This window comes from Zootoca vivipara, chromosome 1 (assembly GCF_965207765.1).
Source record: "Zootoca vivipara chromosome 1, rZooViv2.hap1.1, whole genome shotgun sequence".
Taxonomy (NCBI): Eukaryota; Metazoa; Chordata; class Lepidosauria; order Squamata; family Lacertidae; genus Zootoca; species Zootoca vivipara.
Genome location: NC_142582.1, coordinates 22,562,628 through 22,583,555, shown reverse-complemented (window position 1 = coordinate 22,583,555; position 20,928 = coordinate 22,562,628). Strand labels below are relative to the sequence as shown.

At 44.9% G+C, this 20,928-nt stretch overlaps 1 protein-coding gene across 4 annotated transcripts in view; it reads right to left on the bottom strand.

Annotated features, from left to right (window-relative positions):
- Positions 1–4,193: 4,193 nt before the first annotated feature.
- Positions 4,194–20,928, bottom strand: part of UBE2E3 (ubiquitin conjugating enzyme E2 E3) — a 98,237-nt gene continuing 81,502 nt past the window's right edge. For all 4 annotated transcript variants that reach the window (XM_035133777.3, XM_035133791.3, XM_035133783.3 and 1 more), the window contains exons 4-6: positions 16,404–16,536; positions 9,862–10,009; positions 4,194–8,792 (exon numbers count right to left, since the gene is read on the bottom strand). In XM_035133777.3, coding sequence (XP_034989668.1) covers positions 8,695–8,792; positions 9,862–10,009; positions 16,404–16,536 — 379 coding nt within the window. In that variant the 3' untranslated portion in view covers positions 4,194–8,694. The remainder of the gene's footprint in view (positions 8,793–9,861; positions 10,010–16,403; positions 16,537–20,928) is intronic.

Genomic DNA, 20,928 nt, shown 5'->3' with positions numbered 1-20,928 from the left:
TCTGTCTTGCAGGCCCTGCGGAAAGATGACAAATCCCGCAGGGCCCTGGTCTCCTGTGAAAGAGCGTTCCACCAAGTTGGGGCCAATACTGAAAAGGCCCTGGCCCTAGTTGAGGCCAATCTAGACACCTTATGGTTTGGGATCTCCAGAATATTGTTGTTTGTGGACCTTAAGGTCCTCCGCAAGGCATACCAGGAGAGGCACCTCTAACTGCACAAGAAGATTTGTTTTCTAAAATTTTTTTTAGTTTTTTTATAGAAACAAGTGTTTTTGGAGAAATTGATTCATGGGGAAGCAGCAAAATGATGTAGGCTGCAAGGTTCCCTTCCCCCAAAGAAATCTACATTTATCTTAAATCCACGAGCCAGCAAGGCCTCCGCAGGAACATGCACTTTAAAGCTGTTCAGGGCTGCTAATTGATCCTTCCCGCAACAAAGTGCCAGGGCGCATGCTATGCGCAATTAAGGCCAAGCCACAGATGCCTAGCCTGCCATTTGCAGCACCGGATCGCTCTGTATCTTCTCAGGGCCATGCGCCAGTACAAACCAATCAAGTGTAAACAAGAAAGAAGGAAACCATCATCACCCTGTCGATTATAGAGCTCACGGCTGACTTGGATTTCCCTTGCAAATTCTCTTGGCGGTCTTGGACCAGATGATTACAAGGGCAATGTTCTGAAACATAGTAACCCTAGTTACTCGTTTCCACCCACACACCATTACCATTGCATGAGGGGAGAGCGTGGGCTAGGTCCATCCATCTTGAACATCCCTGTAGCGTTGCCATTCCTGCAATCCCCCTGCCATAGCTGCCAAGTCTCCCGTTTTCCCTGGGAAATCCCCGTTTTTCCAGCTGATCCTAGCTGAAAAAATGGATTTTTTTGTTTTTTCCTGGTTTATTCTGGCGCGGTGGCCATTTTGGAACTGGGTGGAGCATGCTCAGAAGCGACTTTTGATGCTGCTCTGCCCAGTTCCAAAATGGCTGCAGTGTGACTTCTGGCGCGGCGGCCATTTTGGAACTGGGCAAAGCAGCATCAAAATTCACTTCTGAGCAGGCTCCGCCCAGTCCCAAAATGGCGACAGCGCTACTTCCGGTTTGCTATTTCCGGCCCGGTCCCTTATTTCTCTGACAGCAACTTGGCAGGTATGCCCCCTGCCACAATGGCAGGATCCATTAGGTTGCAACCTCCACCCCCCTCCCCATTCCCCAGTTATCAAAAGAGGAAAAGGAAAATCCACTGTCCACCCAGGTCATCACACACATTTTAAACGCGGCGGAAGGGTTCGCAGAAACCCACAGCTGCAACTCCCCAGATTAGCTAAAATGTTGTTTTGTTTGTTGCAAAGAAGTGTAGCGGATGATCCAGAGGTACGACAGATCACATAGACTCATAGTCACACTCATTCCCTGACCTTGCAGCCGCGTGTAACCAAAACGGCACCACAAACACAAAAGAGGTGGTGTCAGGTTGGTTCAAGTACCCATAAACTACCGCAAACACACACACTTTTGAGAAGGATAGCGGGAATTAAGTGGGGAGGAGGTCTGCCCTCAAAACAGCCCAATGAGGACTGAGCATGCTTAGTGGACATGTCGTGTTTACTGATTGTTGAGGCAGAGGAATGGGAAACCATTGGGAGGGGAAACAGAATGGGGTACCTTGGAAGCTTTCATGGCCAGCCGGCCAGCACCCCACATGGGAGCGCCCGACACTTGGACGTTGTGTTGCAGGTCCTGCTTGTAGTACCAAGAAGCTTGTAGAGCGCTTGGCTGCGTGAGGCCAGTCAGTACACAATTTTTAATTATTTCCTCTGTGTCTTGCAAAACGGGGTTGCACTGACATCTAGTGGAGATGTAGTTGATTTTTAATGAGATTCCTGAAGAAACCATCATTGTTTTGAGGGGGAGAAGGGTGTGTGTATGTGTGTGTTTGGGGGAGGGGGGTTGTTTTCATGAAGGAATTCACCAATCCTGTAAGTCAGAAAAGGCTTATGTTTCCATATAGAACCTGGCAGACTTCAAGACTCTGAAATATGTATTTATACGAGGCATAGAGGGGGAAAGTGTATGGCCTGGAAAGACAGAGGTCTTCACCGTAAAGCTCACTGGGTGGTCTTAAGCGCTGACATTTCTCTGTGGGGAAATTCTGGGTGGGCAGTTATTATTTAGCTAATGTTGGACTTGGGATGGTCCCAGGCCTGTGAATTTATATAAGTGAAAAATGGGCCGTGCAAAGATAAGGTTCCCCCGTGGTCTGAAGACTTCCGAAGCGTGCAGGCCAAAGTAAATTAAATGAAAAGAAACGTGTTTGGGGTGGAGAAAAACAGCTTGACAAAGGTCTAGGTGGTGCTTTTTTCTGGGGGGACGCAGGGGTACGCATACCCCTAAACATTTTGTAAATCTAAGTTTGGCCTCATTGAGGGGCAGTATTTCAATATGAGTAGGAAAATGAGAGTACCTCCTAAACATTTGTTTAGGAAAAAAAGCACTGGGTCTAGGTGTAAAGACTTTTTAAATCTGTTTGTGGAAGCGGAGGTACTGGTTTGTTTCTGCTATACTATTTATTTTGTATTCTCATTTTGTTTTTGGTTTTCTGTTATGAACCTCCCTGGGATCTTCATATGAAGAGCAGTATACAAATATAAATAAGGATCATGATCCCCGTGCTATTTGGGGATTTTTGGCAGGAAGGACGGACACTCCTTCCATCCCACCCCCCATATATATAAATAAATCTACCAATCCTGAATCTTTAGCAGTAAATAATCCAGGAAGGTGAGTGTGTGTGTGTGTGTACAATATGTTTACTTTTCCTTTGCTCCCTCCTGAAACCTCACCCACTTTCAGGAAATTTGAATCATGCTACAAGCTTTATGGTGCTGGAGGAGATTCTTGAGAGTCCCATGGACTGCAAGAAGATCAAACCTTCACTTATTTTCTTTTATGTCCACTTTGTGTGCTTCAGAATGATGATTTCTCACTAACCTCGGAAGGGTCCTTTTCTGCTGAAGGAGTACTTCCCTGTGGGTTAGTTTTCAACCAGCGGTGGTTCATGAGGGAGGCGGAGGCAGTGACGTCCTACCAGTGGGGTGCTCTACTCATTGGGAATGGAGCGAGCTCCAGAATGGTGGTGTCAGCCCCCTAGATATGCTGATGTTTGTGGGGCTGCAAAACCAGAGCTCCCAAATAGCAAAATACCTGACCACAGAGTGCAACGAGTTGTTGTTATTACTATTATGAGAGGAGAAAGTAAGTGTGTACAGACAGACACAATACTTTGTATGTAGCCCACAGAGGTGCATGAAAACAGTGACAGGCAGGAACACCAGGCTTTATCACATACAAAAGCTGAAATGAGTGTGGGCCTTTCTCTCGGGCCTTAGAGCTCAGCTTAGTTTTAGCCTACACTTGCTAGCAGAGTAGAATGGTAGAACAGTCAGCAGCCGGAAGTGCAGCCAGGAAAATTCATTTTGCGCACTCCTCTTTGTGAAAATGAACTCCCCAATCACCATCTTCCTCATCGTCGGCTAAAGGGTTTGGCGAAAATCTCTCGTCCCGAGAGCTTGAGGCATAGGGGATGTGAAGCGGAGTATGCCCCCCCCCCTCAAGGAAGCTTCAATTTTCATTAAAAAGAAGCAGCAGCTTCTACTTCATGAAATCTCATTGAAATATAAGGGGAGAAATATCACACACACACACACACACACACACACACACAGTTAAATAATTTCCCTTGCATTTTTTCCATATATTTCTATTTTCTGGCCAATGCATTGCATCCCGAACCCGCGACCTACTCCAGGGGGTTGTGGGGGGCATGCCAGGGGTATGATTTATGTACAGTTAAACATGTGTAAAATAGCCTTTCAGATCTTTGTGCATTCAGGAGAGAGCAGGGACGCTGTGACCATCTACAGTCACATTCGGTTTGTGTCCTCATACGTTTGGCTGAACACCAGAGTAGCGCTATTGTGACTCTCTTTGCATTATCCCATTAACAGAAAGTTATGTGTTTTCCAGGCCAAGGAGAGTCATGGCTGTTACCTCACTTCCTGTCACCCTGATGACAGAACAGCTAATGTCTGAACTTTGCTTTGGAACAAACTGGGTGCAGGTTCCTCCCACAGTGAAGTCACACAGTCACACACACACACACACACACACACACACACCACACAAAAAGCAGACACGCATTCTCATTTAACAACTAATTGATTTATTTAACAATACAAATTTCTTTCTACCACTTGGTGTAAGCAGAGAAAAGTTCAGAAACAAAATTATTATTATTATTTTAAAGTTTAAATGTTTACACAAAAAAACCCAACCTCTTACTTCAGTAAATATAAAATTTACAGACAAAACAAAACCTACATGAAAAAGAACAGGGTTGTGACAAACTGATGACAGAAAGGGAATTCAGACTCAATAATCAAATGTTTGGTAAAGAGGACAACAGGCAATAGTGAGGAAGCATCTCACTTCGAAGGCTTCTGAAATCTGAGGTGTAAAATGAACAAAGTACATTAAAAGCAAGAACAAGATTTTTAATTATACTTCATATTTTGCGACATAAATATTTGAAAGCTTTGTAGGCCACATATTTAATATGTGAAATATACAATTTGCGGCTCATTGTAAATCCATGGGCAAAGTATGGGTGCCTTTTTCCCGGCATACGGGAACCAGCAAAACGATGCCTGGAAGTTGTAGGGCCTTAGTTCTCTTAAGTTATTGTGCAAATCTACAAAGCATACATGCAGTGTAAACTCCACTCATTTTAGTGGGACCTTCCGCGGCCCACTGAAATAGATGAAGGTTGCCTAGCAGATGCACCCTACAGATCACACCCTATATAATGTGCTCCCCTTACAAAATGAGATGTAGGCCTAGATTTCGCTGAGGTTTTTAATGCTGCAGACTGAAGTCTGGGGCTCATATGACTGGAACTGCTGGGATAGCTCATTCGGAAGAGCGCGAGACTCTGAATCTCAGGCTTGTGGGTTCAAGCCCCACGTTGGGCAAAAGATTCCTGCACGGTAGGTAGGGAGTTGGACTAGATCAGGGTTCCCCAACCTTAAGTCTCCAGCTGGTTTTGGACAACAACTCCCACCAACCCTAGCTAGCAGGACCAGTGGTGAGGGATGATGGGAACTGTAGTTCAAAAACAGCTGGAGATCCAAATTTGGGAAACCCTTGACTAGATGATCCTTGGGGTCCATTCCAACTTCAGGGATTTCACTTGATGATCTAAAGGGTACTCCAAGCCTCCAGCGTGGATTTTGGGAGGCTGGACTGTAGGGGAGGTCACCAATTGCCCAAGAGCTCTTTGATATCTGCCCAGCTGACAGAAGGTCCTGCTGGATCATTGAGTCTTTCCACCCGTAGAGGGATATCAACTGGAAGCATGTCACCACCACAGAGAACACAAGGAAGAGAAAGTAATCCCCACCGAACAAGTTGCAAGAATTCATGTCTGTGTCTAAGGCTCGATTCATACATTGTTCTGCTGAGTTTATGGCTTGTGTTAGGTAAAATGTAGATACTTTTATTGCATGGATCATTTTCAGTTGGATAGCTCAGTGCATTGTACTGATAATGCCAAGGTTGCAGGTTCGATCCCCATATGGGACAGCTGCATATTCCTGCATTGTAGGGGGTTGGACTAGATGATCCTCGGGGTACCTTCCAGCTCTACAGTTCTGTGATTATGAGTGCCAGTCACCCTAACGAAGAGGATGGACTGTGACACAGGAAATACTTGTAATCCAAGCTGATCTAAACATCCACAGCATATACTGCTTAACATGGAAGGAACAGAGCAGATTGGGGGTAGAAAATCAAGTTGCAAAGTCATGTATGAATCAGGCCTTAGTTGCAAAGGGTACCTTCTACTGGGAGATTCTCCTGAGCAATCTCCCGAGTAGAAATTGTGCAAAAACACCATTTTGGAGAGATTCCATTAATTTCACTGGGGCTTGTGCAGGAGACCGTCCTGTTGGGTTGTACTCAGAACGACTAGTTAATTAGAACCTATGTTTCACTTACAAAAGTGCATTTTGCCTCCACTATTGTTATTATTAATATTAATGTTCTAGTTTCCGATTTAATAGCCCACCGTTCATTCCGCTTTGAGAGAAGCGGGTATACACAGCATGCAGCCAAGCTGCTTTGGAAGACAGTTTAACATGCTTAGATAAACTGCAATTTTACACCTCCCTCTAAACCACAGAACTGCCTGCAATCTGATACAAGTTATAATCTCAGCAAAATCCATAGCGCCTTGTATGGAGGGTGGGGTGGGGGGCAGGGAATTAAGCCCACCAATTTGAAAACCTTTCCATTTTGACTTGCAAAAGCTAGCTCGTTTATGGTAAATTAAGAGGGAGGGGAGGGAAAGAACGAACTGTAAAAAACAAAACAAAACCACAAGGAAACCACATGCTCGAGGATTTGCTATGAAGAAGCAAGGCACACAACTGCCCTCCCCCAACCAACATTTGTACCCCGCCATTGGCCCTATCAATAAAGGATGACTGCAGATGATCATTTACCAATATAACCCATTCATAAAATATGGAATGCATGTGGCCGCTTGATAAACCTGTTGCACATATTTGTTTGACCAAGGGGAGAGAAGAATCGTATGGCTTTCTAACTTCTGATCCAGGGAAGAACTGTGGCTAAGAGTCTCCTAGACATTTGCCCAGGCAATACCAGGTGCTTACGTGAGCACACAGTAGCCGTCTGCATCCATCCACCGCAGCAAACCCATTTGCACGGGCATCGCCATATATTAAGCATCCATTGCTCCTCAGCAGGTCTGTCCGTCCTTTAAATACAATGGAGGGCCAAACCAAAGAAGTAGGCCTGTAATTTGCACTTGCATGCATGTTATTAAAATGGTGAAAGCAGGCACAATAGGAGGGGGAGGATTTCAATCAGGACCATGGAGAGAGGTGATTTAACCTTTCCCTCCCTTGGCAATGGCGCTGTCAAAGCTCTAAGTCTGTGGGGAGCTTCTATCCCGGGGCTGATAGCAGCTTAGAGAGGGGTGTGTGTGTGTGTTTGTGCATATGGATTTTCACCAGGACTGTGGCAGGAGAGGAAAGGGTTATTCCACCTTTTAAAAAGGTAAAGGGACCCCTGACCATTAGGTCCAGTTGTGACCGACTCTGGGGTTGCGTGCTCATCTCGCATTATTGGCCGAGGGAGCCGGCGTACAGCTTCCTGGTCATGTGGCCAGAAAGACAAAGCTGCTTCTGCCAAACCAGAGCAGCACATGGAAACGCCGTTTACCTTCCCACTGTAGCGGTTCCTATTTATCTACTTGCATTTTGACGTGCTTTCGAACTGCTAGGTTGGCAGGAGCTGGGACCAAGCAACGGGAGCTCACCCCGTCGCAGGGATTCGAACCGCTGACCTTCTGATCAGCAAGCCCTAGGCTCAGTGGTTTAACCCACAGCGCCACCTGGGTCCTATTCCACCTTTTAACATGCCATAATTCTGACCCCACCCCACTTTGCCCCTCTTGCTGCTTACCATTCATTTATTTCAAATACTTGCATCTCTGATTTTTGATGCATTTACCTTTCATGGCTACTGGCAAGTAAAAAAAGAACAATACAAAATAAATAAACGGAAGATCCTCGGGGGTGGGGTGGGGGAGTGACTTATGATGGCTCCAGGTGGTTGTGGGATGCTGATGGGATCTATCCATTCTCCCAGGCCTAAGATATTGCTGGTGCTTAAGACTTAATATGCAGAGAACTAGAATAGCAGAAGGTTCAGCATGAAGTTTGTCCCTCAGGAGCAGCAGGCAGAGGGAAACTACAAGTCTAGACAAGAGCAATAGACCTCGTGCTCAGGTTTTTTCCCCCTTTTTCCCTCATGCTGGCTTTCTGCTTCTGGGGGGGGGGGCAGGATGGGCATCTGTCTCTAAACAGCCCTACATTCTAACCTGCTGTAGTATGCTTTAGATTTTTAGCTTCAAATACGAAAACAAAGAAACTATTCCTTGGGGGGGGGGGAAGCATGTTTATTTGTGTTTGAGATGATACAGTGGATGCTCTCTTCTGAGCTACAAGGTGGTGGCGATGGGAGGGGAAGGGGATGAAAGGAAAAGAGGAAAAAAAGAGGGGAGGGCGAACCCTTTCATTACAAACCGACGAAGGTAGAAGTTCAAAACAGTTTTCACAACAGCATGTACCACATATCGGAAATAGATCTGGGCTTAATACAAATGACGTAATTTCCTAGTAATCTACAGCTACCTTTAATAACTTCATACAGATAATGAATTAGGCTAAAATGCACTATAATATTTGGTTGACTTCAGGAACGGTATCCTTAGTTACATCACAAAATACATTTTGATATCCCAAAGAAGCAAGACTTGCAAGTAGGCGTTTTAAACATAACTAATCTACAGCTACAAAGTTCTACTCTGGATAGCGTTTACCTTTTCCTTTCTGTTTTCTTTCTTTCTTTTTTTCATCGTGGTTGGGGAGGGGAGGGGTTAAGGGTCGAGGGAAAGCGATATCCCCGTCTTCGAAAGGATAAAAGCAGAGAGTAGAATCAGTATAACATATACACAGAAGTCCGTATTGTAAAGGCTATAAAGATCGGTTGCACACACTGCAGGGGCTGCCTCCGTGCACCTTGGCGCCGCACACCAAGCAGTCAGGGTGTGGCTTATGTTGCGTATCTCTTGGTCCACTGCCTGGCTATCCTGTCATGCTCGGCTCTGTTGGTCAGGTACTGAGTAGCTATGCTTCCTACCAGAGGATCAGCTGCAAGAGTTGGGTGTGTGGGGAGAGAGACCGGAGAAGAAATGGGAGGAGAGGGAGAGAGACAGCACGTCAAGATCAGAGACACATCAGCATCACAAAAGTTCATTCCGCCACACTTGTTTCCAACCTAAGCTGCGGGGCAGGACCTCCTCAACCATGCATTGTTCAAAAGACAACATCATTGATATGATGTTGATATAAGACTATTAGATAATATTTTTTTTTGCTTTTTTCACTGTGTGCTTGTTTTGTTTTGTTTTTTCTCATGTTGTTGTTGTTTTTCTTACTTTTTGTATTTTTGTATGGTTTTTTCTTTATGCGAAAATGAATAAAGATGATTTAAAAAACAAAAAACAAAAGACAAGGTGCTTGACATAAACATCAGCCAGAAGGAGAATGCAGACCCTTCTGGACAAGAAGCAACAAAAAAAATTTTTGGTGTGTGGTTTGGTTCTCCAACAATGTCTTCCTTTTCTCTCTCAAAACTCTCTCCTTCCCCTGAACATTTCAAACTGCGATTTTGTGAATGGTGCCCCCAGGACTCTCTCAACATTCAAAATGTGCCCACTGGTCCAAAAAGGTTGGCAATCATCTATAGCAGTCTTTCTCACTCCACCTTTTTAAAGTAAGTTAGAGCTAGACTAACCTAGAACTTTGTACATGGGAAGGTATCTCAAGGGCTTGGCAAATTTTATGATTTAATCTTGAGCAAACTGGGAGGTGCATTGTGCCATTAAACTGAATGCAAAGTCTGAATCTGTGGCCAATTCTACTTCAAAGTCCAGGGATTCAGAGGTTTAAACACAACCTGAACAAAGAGGATCCGTTTCCAGGCTGCCCTATGTAAAAGGAAAACAACCCGCCTTTTCAACCTGAATTTATCTTATCCCAGTCTGATCCCACGTTTATGTAATTGTTTACACAGTCAATGTACTTTGAACAATGTTTTCTTTACCTTTTTTTTACAGCTAAGGGTAGGAATTGTTTTGACTCTGCTTACTACCCAATTAGTAATTCCCGTCCTTTTAATAAACAAACAAACAAACAAACAAACAAATCATCGCCTTACCAGGATTGCAGTCTGTCAAGAGAGAACAAATAGACAGCAAGACCTTTGAAATAGTTAAAGCAGGGCTCCAGTTGTCTTTCAGAATATCCAGACAGATGACTCCTTGACTGTTGATGTTGCAGTGATAGATCCTAGTGCGAAACGTAACCTAGAGGTAGAAGGGGGGGGGGTTGAATTGCAGGTGGGAGAGAGAGAGAGAGAGAGAGAGAGAGAGAGAGAGAGAGAGAGAGAGAGAGAGAGAGAATCATTACATGCTCTTCATGCACAGCTTGTTGCCAGCTTTTTGAAACCAGCCTTGAATTATTCACCCTCTGTGGGGTAATTTTTCTCTATAGAGACCTTTCATTTCATTTCATTTTTTGCTGCTGCTGCTGCTGCTCATTCTGTAAGGTTCGTCTGAAAAGTGGTTCCCTGCGCCACCGCCACTTTTCAAGCAGCTGTCTTGACTCATGTTTGCCATGTAGATCTCAATGTTAAAAGCTTTATTGCAGTTCCCCCTCCCCTCCCTGGCAGGCCTACAGCCTTTTGAAACCCCACTTTGAAACCATCACCGCCACAACATAGGGAAATTTATTTTGTATTGTCCTTCGATGCCTGGGAGATAGACAAAGCTCAGATGACTTGCTCTGTTCCATTTCAGTGCATGTTAAGGCCAAAACATCAGAGAGAGAGAGAGAGAGAGATAAAGTTATATAAATTTGCTGTTTGATCGCTGCAGAGGAGTCTGGGGTTTGGGCGGAAATGGGTTAAGGAGCCTGTGGGCAACTAAGCCAGCCCATTTAAATTGTTAGGGAAAATTTAAGGAAATTGTTCAGGGTGGCTAGAAAATAGCTGAAGACAATACAGTCGTACCTTGGTTCATGAACGCCTCGCGAGTTGAACGGTTTGGCTCCCGGATGCTGCAAACCCAGAAGTGAGTGTTCCGGTTTGCAAACGTTCTTTGGAACCCAAACATCTGGTGCGGGTTCCGGATCTTCCGATTGGCTGCAGGAGCTTCCTGCAGCCAATCGGAAGCCACACCTTGGTTTCCGAACGTTTTGGAAGTCGAACGGACGTCCGGAACAGATTCCGTTCAACTTCTGAGGTACCACTGTAATAATAACAATTTTTTAATTATTATTTGTACCCCACCCATCTGGCTGGGTTTCCCCAGCCTCTCTGGGTAGCTTACAGCATATATAAAAAATTGTAGAACATCAGACTTAAAAAATTTCCCAATACAGGGCTGCCTTCGGATATCTTCTAAAAGTCAAATTTTCAGTCGTTTACTTCCTTGAAATCTGATGCGAGGGCAGTCCACAGGGCCGGCACCACTACCGAGAAGGCCCTCTGCCTCGTTCCCTGCAATCTCACTTCTCGCAGTGAGGGGACTGCTAGAAGGTCCTCAGAGCTGGACCTCAAGTGTCCAGTGACAAGCTCTCCAGAGGATTCAGGGCGGACAAAGGTAGAATCATAGGACTGTAGTGTTGGAAGGGTTCCTGAGAGTCATCTAGTCCAACCTCCTGAAACGCAGGACTATTTTGCCCAACGTGGGACTCAGACCCACTACCCTGAGATTAAGAGTCTCACGCTCTACTGACTGAGCTTCATGCAGTACATGGTTAAACTGTGGGATTCACAACCACAGTATATGCAGTGGTGGGAACCAACTTGAATGGAGAGCAGAGGAGCGAGGAAGGAATACACGGCCCCCAACCATAATAGTCTATGAATTAGGCCAACATAGAGGCTTGTCATGGGCTCTGGAGGACGACGAGATATTTTCCAAGTTTCCCTAGAGTGATCTAGAAATGAAATGAACATAATCCTGTTCACAATACTTTGGAACAGGATCTCTCTCTCTCTCTCTCTCTCTCTCTCTCTCTCTCTCTCTCTCTCTCTCTCTCTCTCTCCACACACACACACACACACAGGTTTGTATGTGCATAGGGTCCATTCGACTGAACTTGGATAGTCTAAAACTGTCCAGCATTAACATTCCCATGGGAGACTTTCATGGAACAGGGAGCAGCTGCTCATCTTCAAAGGACTTGAAAAACACTTATGTTTTCCCATTAGACGGCATCATTATGTGTGAGGCACACCACGCTCTAATTTGTGTCATCATTCTGCTTTAATTGCCTTTAACATTCTGTACAAACCCAGCGCAGAGTTGAAATGCATTAGTTACAGAAGGAATACTTTATGGCACAAAGGGTAAACCAAACTCTTAATGGCACCGCACGCTGGAGGAAACAAACAAACCGAAACAGCAATCCTTTCAATGGTTTCTGTTATGTATTAAGTTAACTGCAGTACTCTTTCTGGCCGACGTGGCTGCAGTTCTTACCCTGCCCACTGTGGCTGCAGTTCTCACTCAGGTCCACAATGGGTGTTATGTATAAAGTTAACTGCAGTACTCCTTCTGGCCAACGTGGCTGCAGTTCTTACCCTGCCCACTGTGGCTGCAGTTCTCACTCAGGTCCACTACATGCAAATGAAGGATTGAGAGTGCTGTTCACAGATTGGGTAGCTAGGGGAAGTTTGTTACTGTTGCAAGTTACTGAGTACTATATAAGCCAGTCGGCTAAGCTGCTGTTGAGTCTTGACTGAGAGCTAGAATAAAGAGCTGGTTGTTTTAAGAGCTGTGTCTTCATCCTTCTTACCCACTATTCTACAGTTTCCCCTTTTTCTTTTTGCAGAGGGCGGTGCTGTGTGTGTGTGTGTATCTATCTATCTATCTATCTATCTATCTATCTATCTATCTATCTATCTATCTATGCATAACTCTGAGCAACTTTGTTCTGTTCCAAATTCAAGACTAGGCTCTTTGGCTTTTGCAGAACTGCGAGGACAGAATTCATTTCCTCCCTTTGCTAGCCCACGTGGGGACAGATGGACAGAGAAAAGAGCTACTATACATGATCCAGATGAATGCACAATTAGTTCCACACACAGGCTACCCTCTGCAGGATCAGACCAAAGACCTCTCTAATTTACCATCCTGTTTCCTCATTTTTTGGAAGTTCACAAGCAAGAAATGATGGCAGTGTCACATCAAAAGGGGCCTTTGGGTTTGGGTTCCCGTTCCCCCCCCCACAAAAAACCCCCAGTAGCACTCCATGTTGCATGGCAAACTACCTGGGAACTTTCAAAAGCAAGCTTATGCGTGGAGTGTTTTTTGTTTTGTTTTTAAATCAAATAGCCCACTGGGGATACCCAGTCTCTTGGGTATGTCAAAAATAGCTCTTTGGATCTCAGCCAGAATATATAATTTGTTAGACGAGGCACAAGGCAGCAGGGGGAGCAGAGATGAGGAGTTGGGATCTCGGCCCCTTGATTTCTACGGCATTATCTTCAGCAGATTAACTAACTCCACAAACCTAACATTTTGCCTTATTTGTACAGCAGCAGATTTCTAAATCTTCTTCATCAAACATCTGCTACACAGCTGCAATTTTTTAAACAAACATTTATGCTGACATATATATATACGATATGAGTGAGTACATGAAATTACACTTGGGGCAATTTTGTGTGCTATGTTTTCCATATTCCCAGCCCCCCTAAAGAAACAGGGTTAGACAAACAAATCACTAGCATAAACATCATTTTGCAAATGATAATTGATTCCAAAACCGAAGACTTGAATACACACAACTTTAGTCTTGTAGTTCTGCCCTTATGTGCAGGGTTGGGGGAGGGGACAAGTATCTTCGGGGGGGGGGCATGATCCATATTGGGTCCCCTGCTCCCTCCCTGCACCTAAGCTGGGTTTCCAACTTGGAACAGGCAATAGCCATTTCTCAAAAAGTATGGTATACAGTGGTTAAGAACTTAATTTGTTCCGGAGGTCCATTCTTAACTTGAAACTGTTCTTAACCTGAGGTACCGCTACCACTTTAGCTAATGGGGCCTCCCGCTGCTGCCACGCGATTTCTGTTCTCATCCTGAAGCAAAGTTCTTAACCTGAGGTACTATTTCTGGGTTAGTGGAGTCTGTAACCTGAAGCATCTGTAACCCAAGATACCACTGTACTTAAGTCTAGAGCTATTCAAGCATTATTATATGTAGTTTGGCCCTAATTTTCACTTGGTAGAACAGCATTAAGACCAGTATTCCTTTTCAATTTCTATCTTTTCTTTTTTCTTTTTAGATAATTAATATCAAGATGTAGTTCTTGAAATAGAAGGTCCCATTCGTTAGACCTTGCTCTTCCAAGTGATTTAACCCGCCTTATTGCAGAAGCAAAACAATGATGACAGATTTTGACAACAGTTACCAGAAATATGGGTGGAAGTCAAGCAGTTCTCCGTAATCAAAAGCACATTGTTTGAGATTAATAAACAACTTTACAATTCAGCATACATGTCATAAACCCTTGAATACTACTGGGATCAGTGGGACGTAAGGGACTATACAAGATTTCAGAAAATATCATATTGTCCTCAACCTGTCAGTTTCTAATTGCTTCGTTTGGGTTTTCCTAATTCGTGGGTACTTTCAAGTCTATTCACACTGGTACTTTTCTGTTCAGGTCACATGAATGCCAGCTAAGTGCCAACAAATTGTGGTCAAGATTGCAGCAGGTTAGAGTTACTTTCAGTTTTAAGTTAAACTGCCTAAAGGTAAGAACTGGCTTTCAACACAGTCCTTATACGTTTATGGGCACTTATCAAAATCTCTCTAATTAGATCAAGTTATGTTACAATGTTGCTTATGCAGAAAACAATGATGATTGACCCAAGTCACTTCATAACCTCCAACGGGTCACTGCAGAAAACCAGGATGTGCGTCACACATGCGAGATCACACCCCGCAACTTTTGGGGCTGTGGCAAAACAGCCCCCCAAAACAGGATGTCCCGATTGAATCAGTGCAGTTGAGAGGTACGGTCACTCTACTAACTTCGGTTGCTGAAGCTGCACTTTAGCTTGCTAAACCAAGAGTTTGACTCCATTCTCACATGAGGCCGAGGCTCTTGGTTTAATAAACCACACTTGAACATACAGCCTGATCGGTCCTCCCCTGGAGAGAGTGGGGAAACAAACCAGAAAGGATATAATTTAATGCTACAGACGAACCCAGCATTGCGGTTTGTTTTGCCCTAACAAACCACTATTGCTTGCCTGCCCTAAGCCATGGCCTGGTGTTGACTTACTGATCATATCTTGTTGAAGTGAAGCAAACCATAATCCCAGAGTTCAGACAGACCTAACACTAAGCTGTCCCCTTCCTGCTTTACTTACCTGCCTGTGTACAACAACAACAACAATTTATTATTTATACCCCGCCCATCTGGCTGGGTTTCCCCAGCCACTCTGGGCGGCTTCCAACAGAAGAATAAAATAATCGATTAAAGATTAAAAGCCTCCCTAAACAGGGCTGCCTTCAGATGTCTTGTAAAAATCTGCTAGCTGTTATTCTCTTTGACATCTGATGGGAGGGCGTTCCACAGGGCGGGCGCCACTACCGAGAAGGCCCTCTGCCTGTTTCCCTGCAACCTGGCTTCTCGCAACAAGGGAACCGCCAGAAGGCCCTCGGCACTGGACCTCAGTGTCCGGGCAGAACGATGGAGGTGGAGACGCTCCTTTAGGTATAGTGGACCAAGGCCATTTAGGGCTTTAAAGGTCAGCACCAACACTTTGAATTGTGCTCGCTCGGAAACGAATGTGTCAGGAAAAGAATGAAGTAGACGCAATCGGACTGTGTGTACAGCATGGTTTATTATGCTAATAAACTTTGCTTGCCATTACGTATGATGGCCACAGAGACCGGACAAGAGCACAAAGTTAGCTTACTTCAAGTTGAGTGTTACACTTCATTGCATCTCAGAATTCCCCTGCTTTATGTAGTTAAGTCACATCGCTCTAATAAATCAACTGTTTCTTTGCAATGGTTAATTTTCAGTTTCAGTTTGAGGCAGCCGAAACACGGAGGTTTAGACCGGTGTTTCCTAAACTTCGGTCTCCGGCTGCTTTTGGACGACAGCTCCCATTATCCCTAGCTGGCAAGACCAGCAGTCAGCTATGATGGGAATTGTAGCCCAAAACAGCCGGAGACTCAAGTTTGGGAAACACAGGTTTCCCAGGGACTCTAGCACACACCTGATCAAAGGCTGGTAGGAGAGGGGGAACTAAGAAGATATTATTAGCCATTTAGGAATGTTTTCCTGCATGTGTGAGAGGGAATGGAATAAAAACCATAAACATTCCCTAAACTATCTTCTAAGGGGGGTGGAGGGAGATTAATAGCTACTGGCACGCTAACAAAATTCATTTTCCCCCCTCAGGAGATTGCTAACCCTGAGTTGCAAGTTCTGCAACACACTGAGTGGAAGTTAAATGAGGATTCTTGGGTTGCCTATTGTACAGCTTGGCACGGTCACCGGTTTATTTGAGATCCTGGGCTACACTTGAAACTTCAGAGCTGTGGAGTCTTCTCTTTCCCCGATGGTCAAATGTGCAAGCGTCTCATGAGCCCTGGTACAAATGTGAAGAGTGGAGATACATTCAAGGATGGAGAAGCTGCATATAAAAATACAGGGAGCCACAAATGCTTACCTTTGGTGGTTTAAATGGATAATCGGATGAAAACGTGATATCCAGAAAGAAGACACCACCTTCATACACAGAACCCGGGGGACCGAGGATAGTAGATCTCCACTCGTAAATGTTATCGCCTTTAGGCCCAGCACTGTTGAAATAACAGAGAGAGGGGGATAAACAGAAAGTGATCTGGATAGTTCCTGGGCACTGACAGTCATTACTCATTTCATCCTTAAATCCTCGTCAATGACCTCTGTTGTCATCGGTGTGGAGCTTTTGTATGAGTGTGCTATGAACGAAGGAAGGGCGCGTCAACTGTGCTTCTGTCAATGTTTTCAAACACAAAACCCATCTTTGTCTTTTATGATATTTAGCTCTGTGGCCTTTTTGTCTGCTGCTCTTTCCGGTGCGTGGGGCATTCGTGAAAGAAAGCTGGGGGGGGGGGAGAGGAGGAAGAGGGAATGCCTTAAAACGCAAGGACTACAATCCAACAAAGGGAGGGGTTAGGCCTACTTAAACCCATTCATCCCTCCCTCACCATTTATATCCAACCTTTTCTTCAAGGAGCTCGCGGCAGCGTGCATGGGCTTATCCCAACTTATCTGCACAATCCTATGAAGCCGGTTAGGCTAAGGGAGAGAGAGTCACTTGCCTACGGTATATCCAGCAAGGCTTCCAAGCTGAGAAGGGATTGCAACCCAGGTCTCTCTGCTCTGGTCCAACAAGACTGCAATCCTACCGTATGCCCATCTGCCTGAGAGCAAACTCCATGAAACACAGCAGTACTTGCTTTTAATTCAACTTGCCTAAACCTGTGCCAAAAGGTGCAAACCAGACACAATTGAACGGCAAAAATACTCCCTTTGAATGGCTCTCGGCTGTAAGTTAGGGCTCCAAGGCAGCGATGGGGAGGCAGTGGTCCTCCAATTGTTACTGGACTCCAACTCAACATCATCCCTGGGAGTTCTGAGTCCACAAACAGACCAAGGATTGCCCAGTCCTGCTCCGAGGTAACCAATGCAGACATTAAAAGAATGTTTTCTTGCTTGATCCTGCACTGTTCTTGCGGTTTTGCCCTACAGTCAGTTCCAAGTAGTTTCCCTCGGATCCTAAAATGCTACAAACGCTTCTTGAATTTGTTCACTTGCTTCCTGAAAAAGCTTCCCTTGACCTCCAGAACAAAGAGCTGGAAGAGTGGTGGTCAGGAACTGCCATTCCTCAGACCATCACATTATCTGACAGTGAAAGCACCAGTATTATACAATCTAATATAGTTCCGCAGGCCATTTTGGATCCCAAGTGCCTGTATTATATAGTTGATCAGTTTTATAGATATGGACAGCTATTAAAGGATCCGCCCAATACTTATTTTAAGGCTTAAGTGCTCACTGCATTACAATAATGTAGCAGCAACGATACCACTGTTAAGCTAAACTCCCCCACTCCCCTGAAAAGCCTATTTTGACAGAGGAACCACTATTTTTTATAAAGGAGGCTGCACAGTTACTGACAAAGCAACAAATACACTTTTAGGTTAACATTGTAAGAACATCTACATTCCTACAGTTATATTATAAGAGGGCCAAATGTCCGTTCTGCATCCTTTCTTTTTAACACGGATTCCAAAACAGTTTGTGAAAGACTTCACCAAGCAACCTTTTTTTTTTTAAGAATAAGACCTCTAAAGTAATGTTCATCACAATTTTTATATGGAAGCATCAAGGCGGTCTTACGAAACTCCCTGTTCAAGATTTTTTACACCAGTCCCTCCTTCCCAAATAAACTCTTCCGCTGTTATGAAATCTGACTGGCCCTCCAGGGCAGAGGTTTCGTGGCCCTGATGTAATCATAGTGCATTAGTGACGGATTTCACAGAATCATAGAATTGGAAGGCACTCTGAGGATCATCTAGTCCAGCCCCTTGCAATGCAGGAATAGGCAGCTGTCCCTTGTGGGGATTGAACCTGCAACCTTGGCATTACCAGGGCCATGCTCTAAGCAACTGAGCTCCCCCAATGCCACCTGTTGCTGATTGGAGGGGTTAAAGCACAATGAAAGCAGGACAAAAAACGGAACGAACGGAACGGAACATTTGCGGTATGCAAAGTTATGGGATTTCTGCAGAAACCAAGTTACAAGATATGTTTCGAAGGGAAATGAAGCAGTCCAACTGCCTGGAAAAATAGTACTGAAGGCAGGATCATGAGCATAAATCACCATGAAGGTGTCATGAAAAAGATGTCTGGAGGAAGAGGCCCAAGTCATTTCCAGGAGTCATTTAGAGAAACCTATCTGGGAACCTATCTATCTGGGAACCTATCTGGGAACCTATCTAGAGAAACCCACAGGTGGCGCTGTGGGTTAAACCACAGAGCCTAGGGCTTGTTGATCAGAAGGTTGGCGGTTCGAATCCCTGCGACGGGGTGAGCTCCCGTTGCTTGGTCCCAGCTCCTGCCAACCTAGCAGTTCGAAAGCACGTCAAAGTGCAAGTAGATAAACAGGGACCGCTACAGCGGGAAGGTAAACGGTGTTTCCGTGTGCTGCTCTGGTTTGCCAGAAGCGGCTTTGTCATGCTGGCCACATGAACTGGAAGCTATACGCCGGCTCCCTCGGCCAATAATGCGAGATGAGCGCGCAACCCCAGAGTCGGTCACGACTGGACCTAATGGTCAGGGGTCCCTTTACCTTTACCTATCTGGGAATAGAACTACGTTGATAGGGAGATGGGAACAAAAGGAGTTGAAATGGCATAACAAGGTTTATTAGAGGCGGGGCAAAAGACGACTGGACTCCCCTTTCATGGATTTGCCATCCCAACCTCTAGATCAGTGGTTCCCAACCTTTTTTTTGGCCATGCACCATCTAAGCATCTCTAAAATCCTGATCCCCTCCATGACATATAATTCTTATTTTTCAAAAAGTGAACTCCTATTCACATGGAGGAAGCCTAAAAGGCCATTAACTTGGTCTAAACAAGCTTCCAAAGAACATGGCATCCATGAAAGAGAAAAATAAAAGAACGAACGGACAGTTGCAAAAAAATAATAATCACTGCTAATAACTCATTCTCAAATTGCCCCCTGTGGGGCATGTGCCCCACGTTGGGAACCACTACTCGAAATCTAGGCTCGAAATCTGGAAAGAGAGTACAAAACTCTTGCAAAATGACTTCTGGGGCACCTTGCTGTACCCTATTATCCCACATACATTCAGCCGTGGGTGATCCTTTTGTGACCCGAACGATATTAAGACCACAACATCTGGTAGTATTTCAGAGCAATCAACAGTTGTTGTTTAAACTGTGCTTCGTTGACAACAGAGGTGATTCAAATATACTCAAGGAGAATTAAGACGGAGAAGGGACAACAGGCCACAATGCCTAAGTAATTCACAGGCATTTCCAAAGTCGCTTGGTTAAATTATTCTGCCCGCGTTTCTTAAGTTTGCGAACAGAACAAAACAGCAGAAGCAATAATGCAAAAGAAAAGAAAAGGCTGGAGAAATGTAGAAATATTTAAAACCCATGCACAGGCCATCCGGTGCTCTAATGAACTCTTTGACATCCATTAAGCACATATCGTTTAATTAGCATTAGGCTTGGAAGTCAAATTTCAGTGGAACAATTCAATTTTGGCACAGGTTTCCTTGATGGCTATTTTATAGCTTAATGCCGAGGTTCATGCTCCTATATCATCTGTCAGCTACCTTTCCTTCAAACACCTCTAATAGCTGGATGCAATTCAATCAGTTTATCGAAACAGCTGAATTGACTTAGCAACATATTTCAGCCAAATTAATCAGTCACAATTAAGGTTACAGCCTCTAGCCATGTGCCAGACTACCTGGTAATCACTCAAAGAGTCAGAACAAGGGCATCTATCAATTAAATAGTCAAGCATCTAAGAGCAATAATTCCTAAGTTACTATTTACAGTCATCTACTGCATTACCATTAGTGCCACTTAAAATTACAAGGGTTGTTCCTAGAGGGGGAAAGTGTACGCGGGGGGGGGGGATAAATCCATGTATTCTAACCCGGCAGGTGCAGAAGGCATTTTTCAGAAGCCTGACACATCTGCCTAATACCAGACCTGTCTTCAGATGAATCAGGGCGATAGTGTTCTTCCCCACTGCACTGTGAAAAAGGATGCGGGTGGCGCTGTGATCTAAACCACTGAGCCTCTTGGGCTTGCTGATCAGAACGTCGGCGGTTCAAATCCCTGCGATGGGGTGAGCTCCCGTTGTTCTGTCCCAGCTCCTGCCAACCTAGCAGTTTGAAAGCATGCCAGTGCAAGTAGATAAATAGGTACTGCTCCGGCGGGAAGGTAAACGGCGTTTCCGTGCGCTTTGGTTTCCGTCACGGTGTCCCATTGCACCAGGAGCTGTTTAGTCCTGCTGGCCACATGACCCGGAAAGCCGTCTGTGGACAAACGCCGGCTCCCTCGGCCTGAAAGCGAGATGAGCACCACAATCCCATAGTTGCCTTTGACTGGACTTAACCGCCCAGGGGTCCTTTACATCACCTGCACTGTGATTTCTGT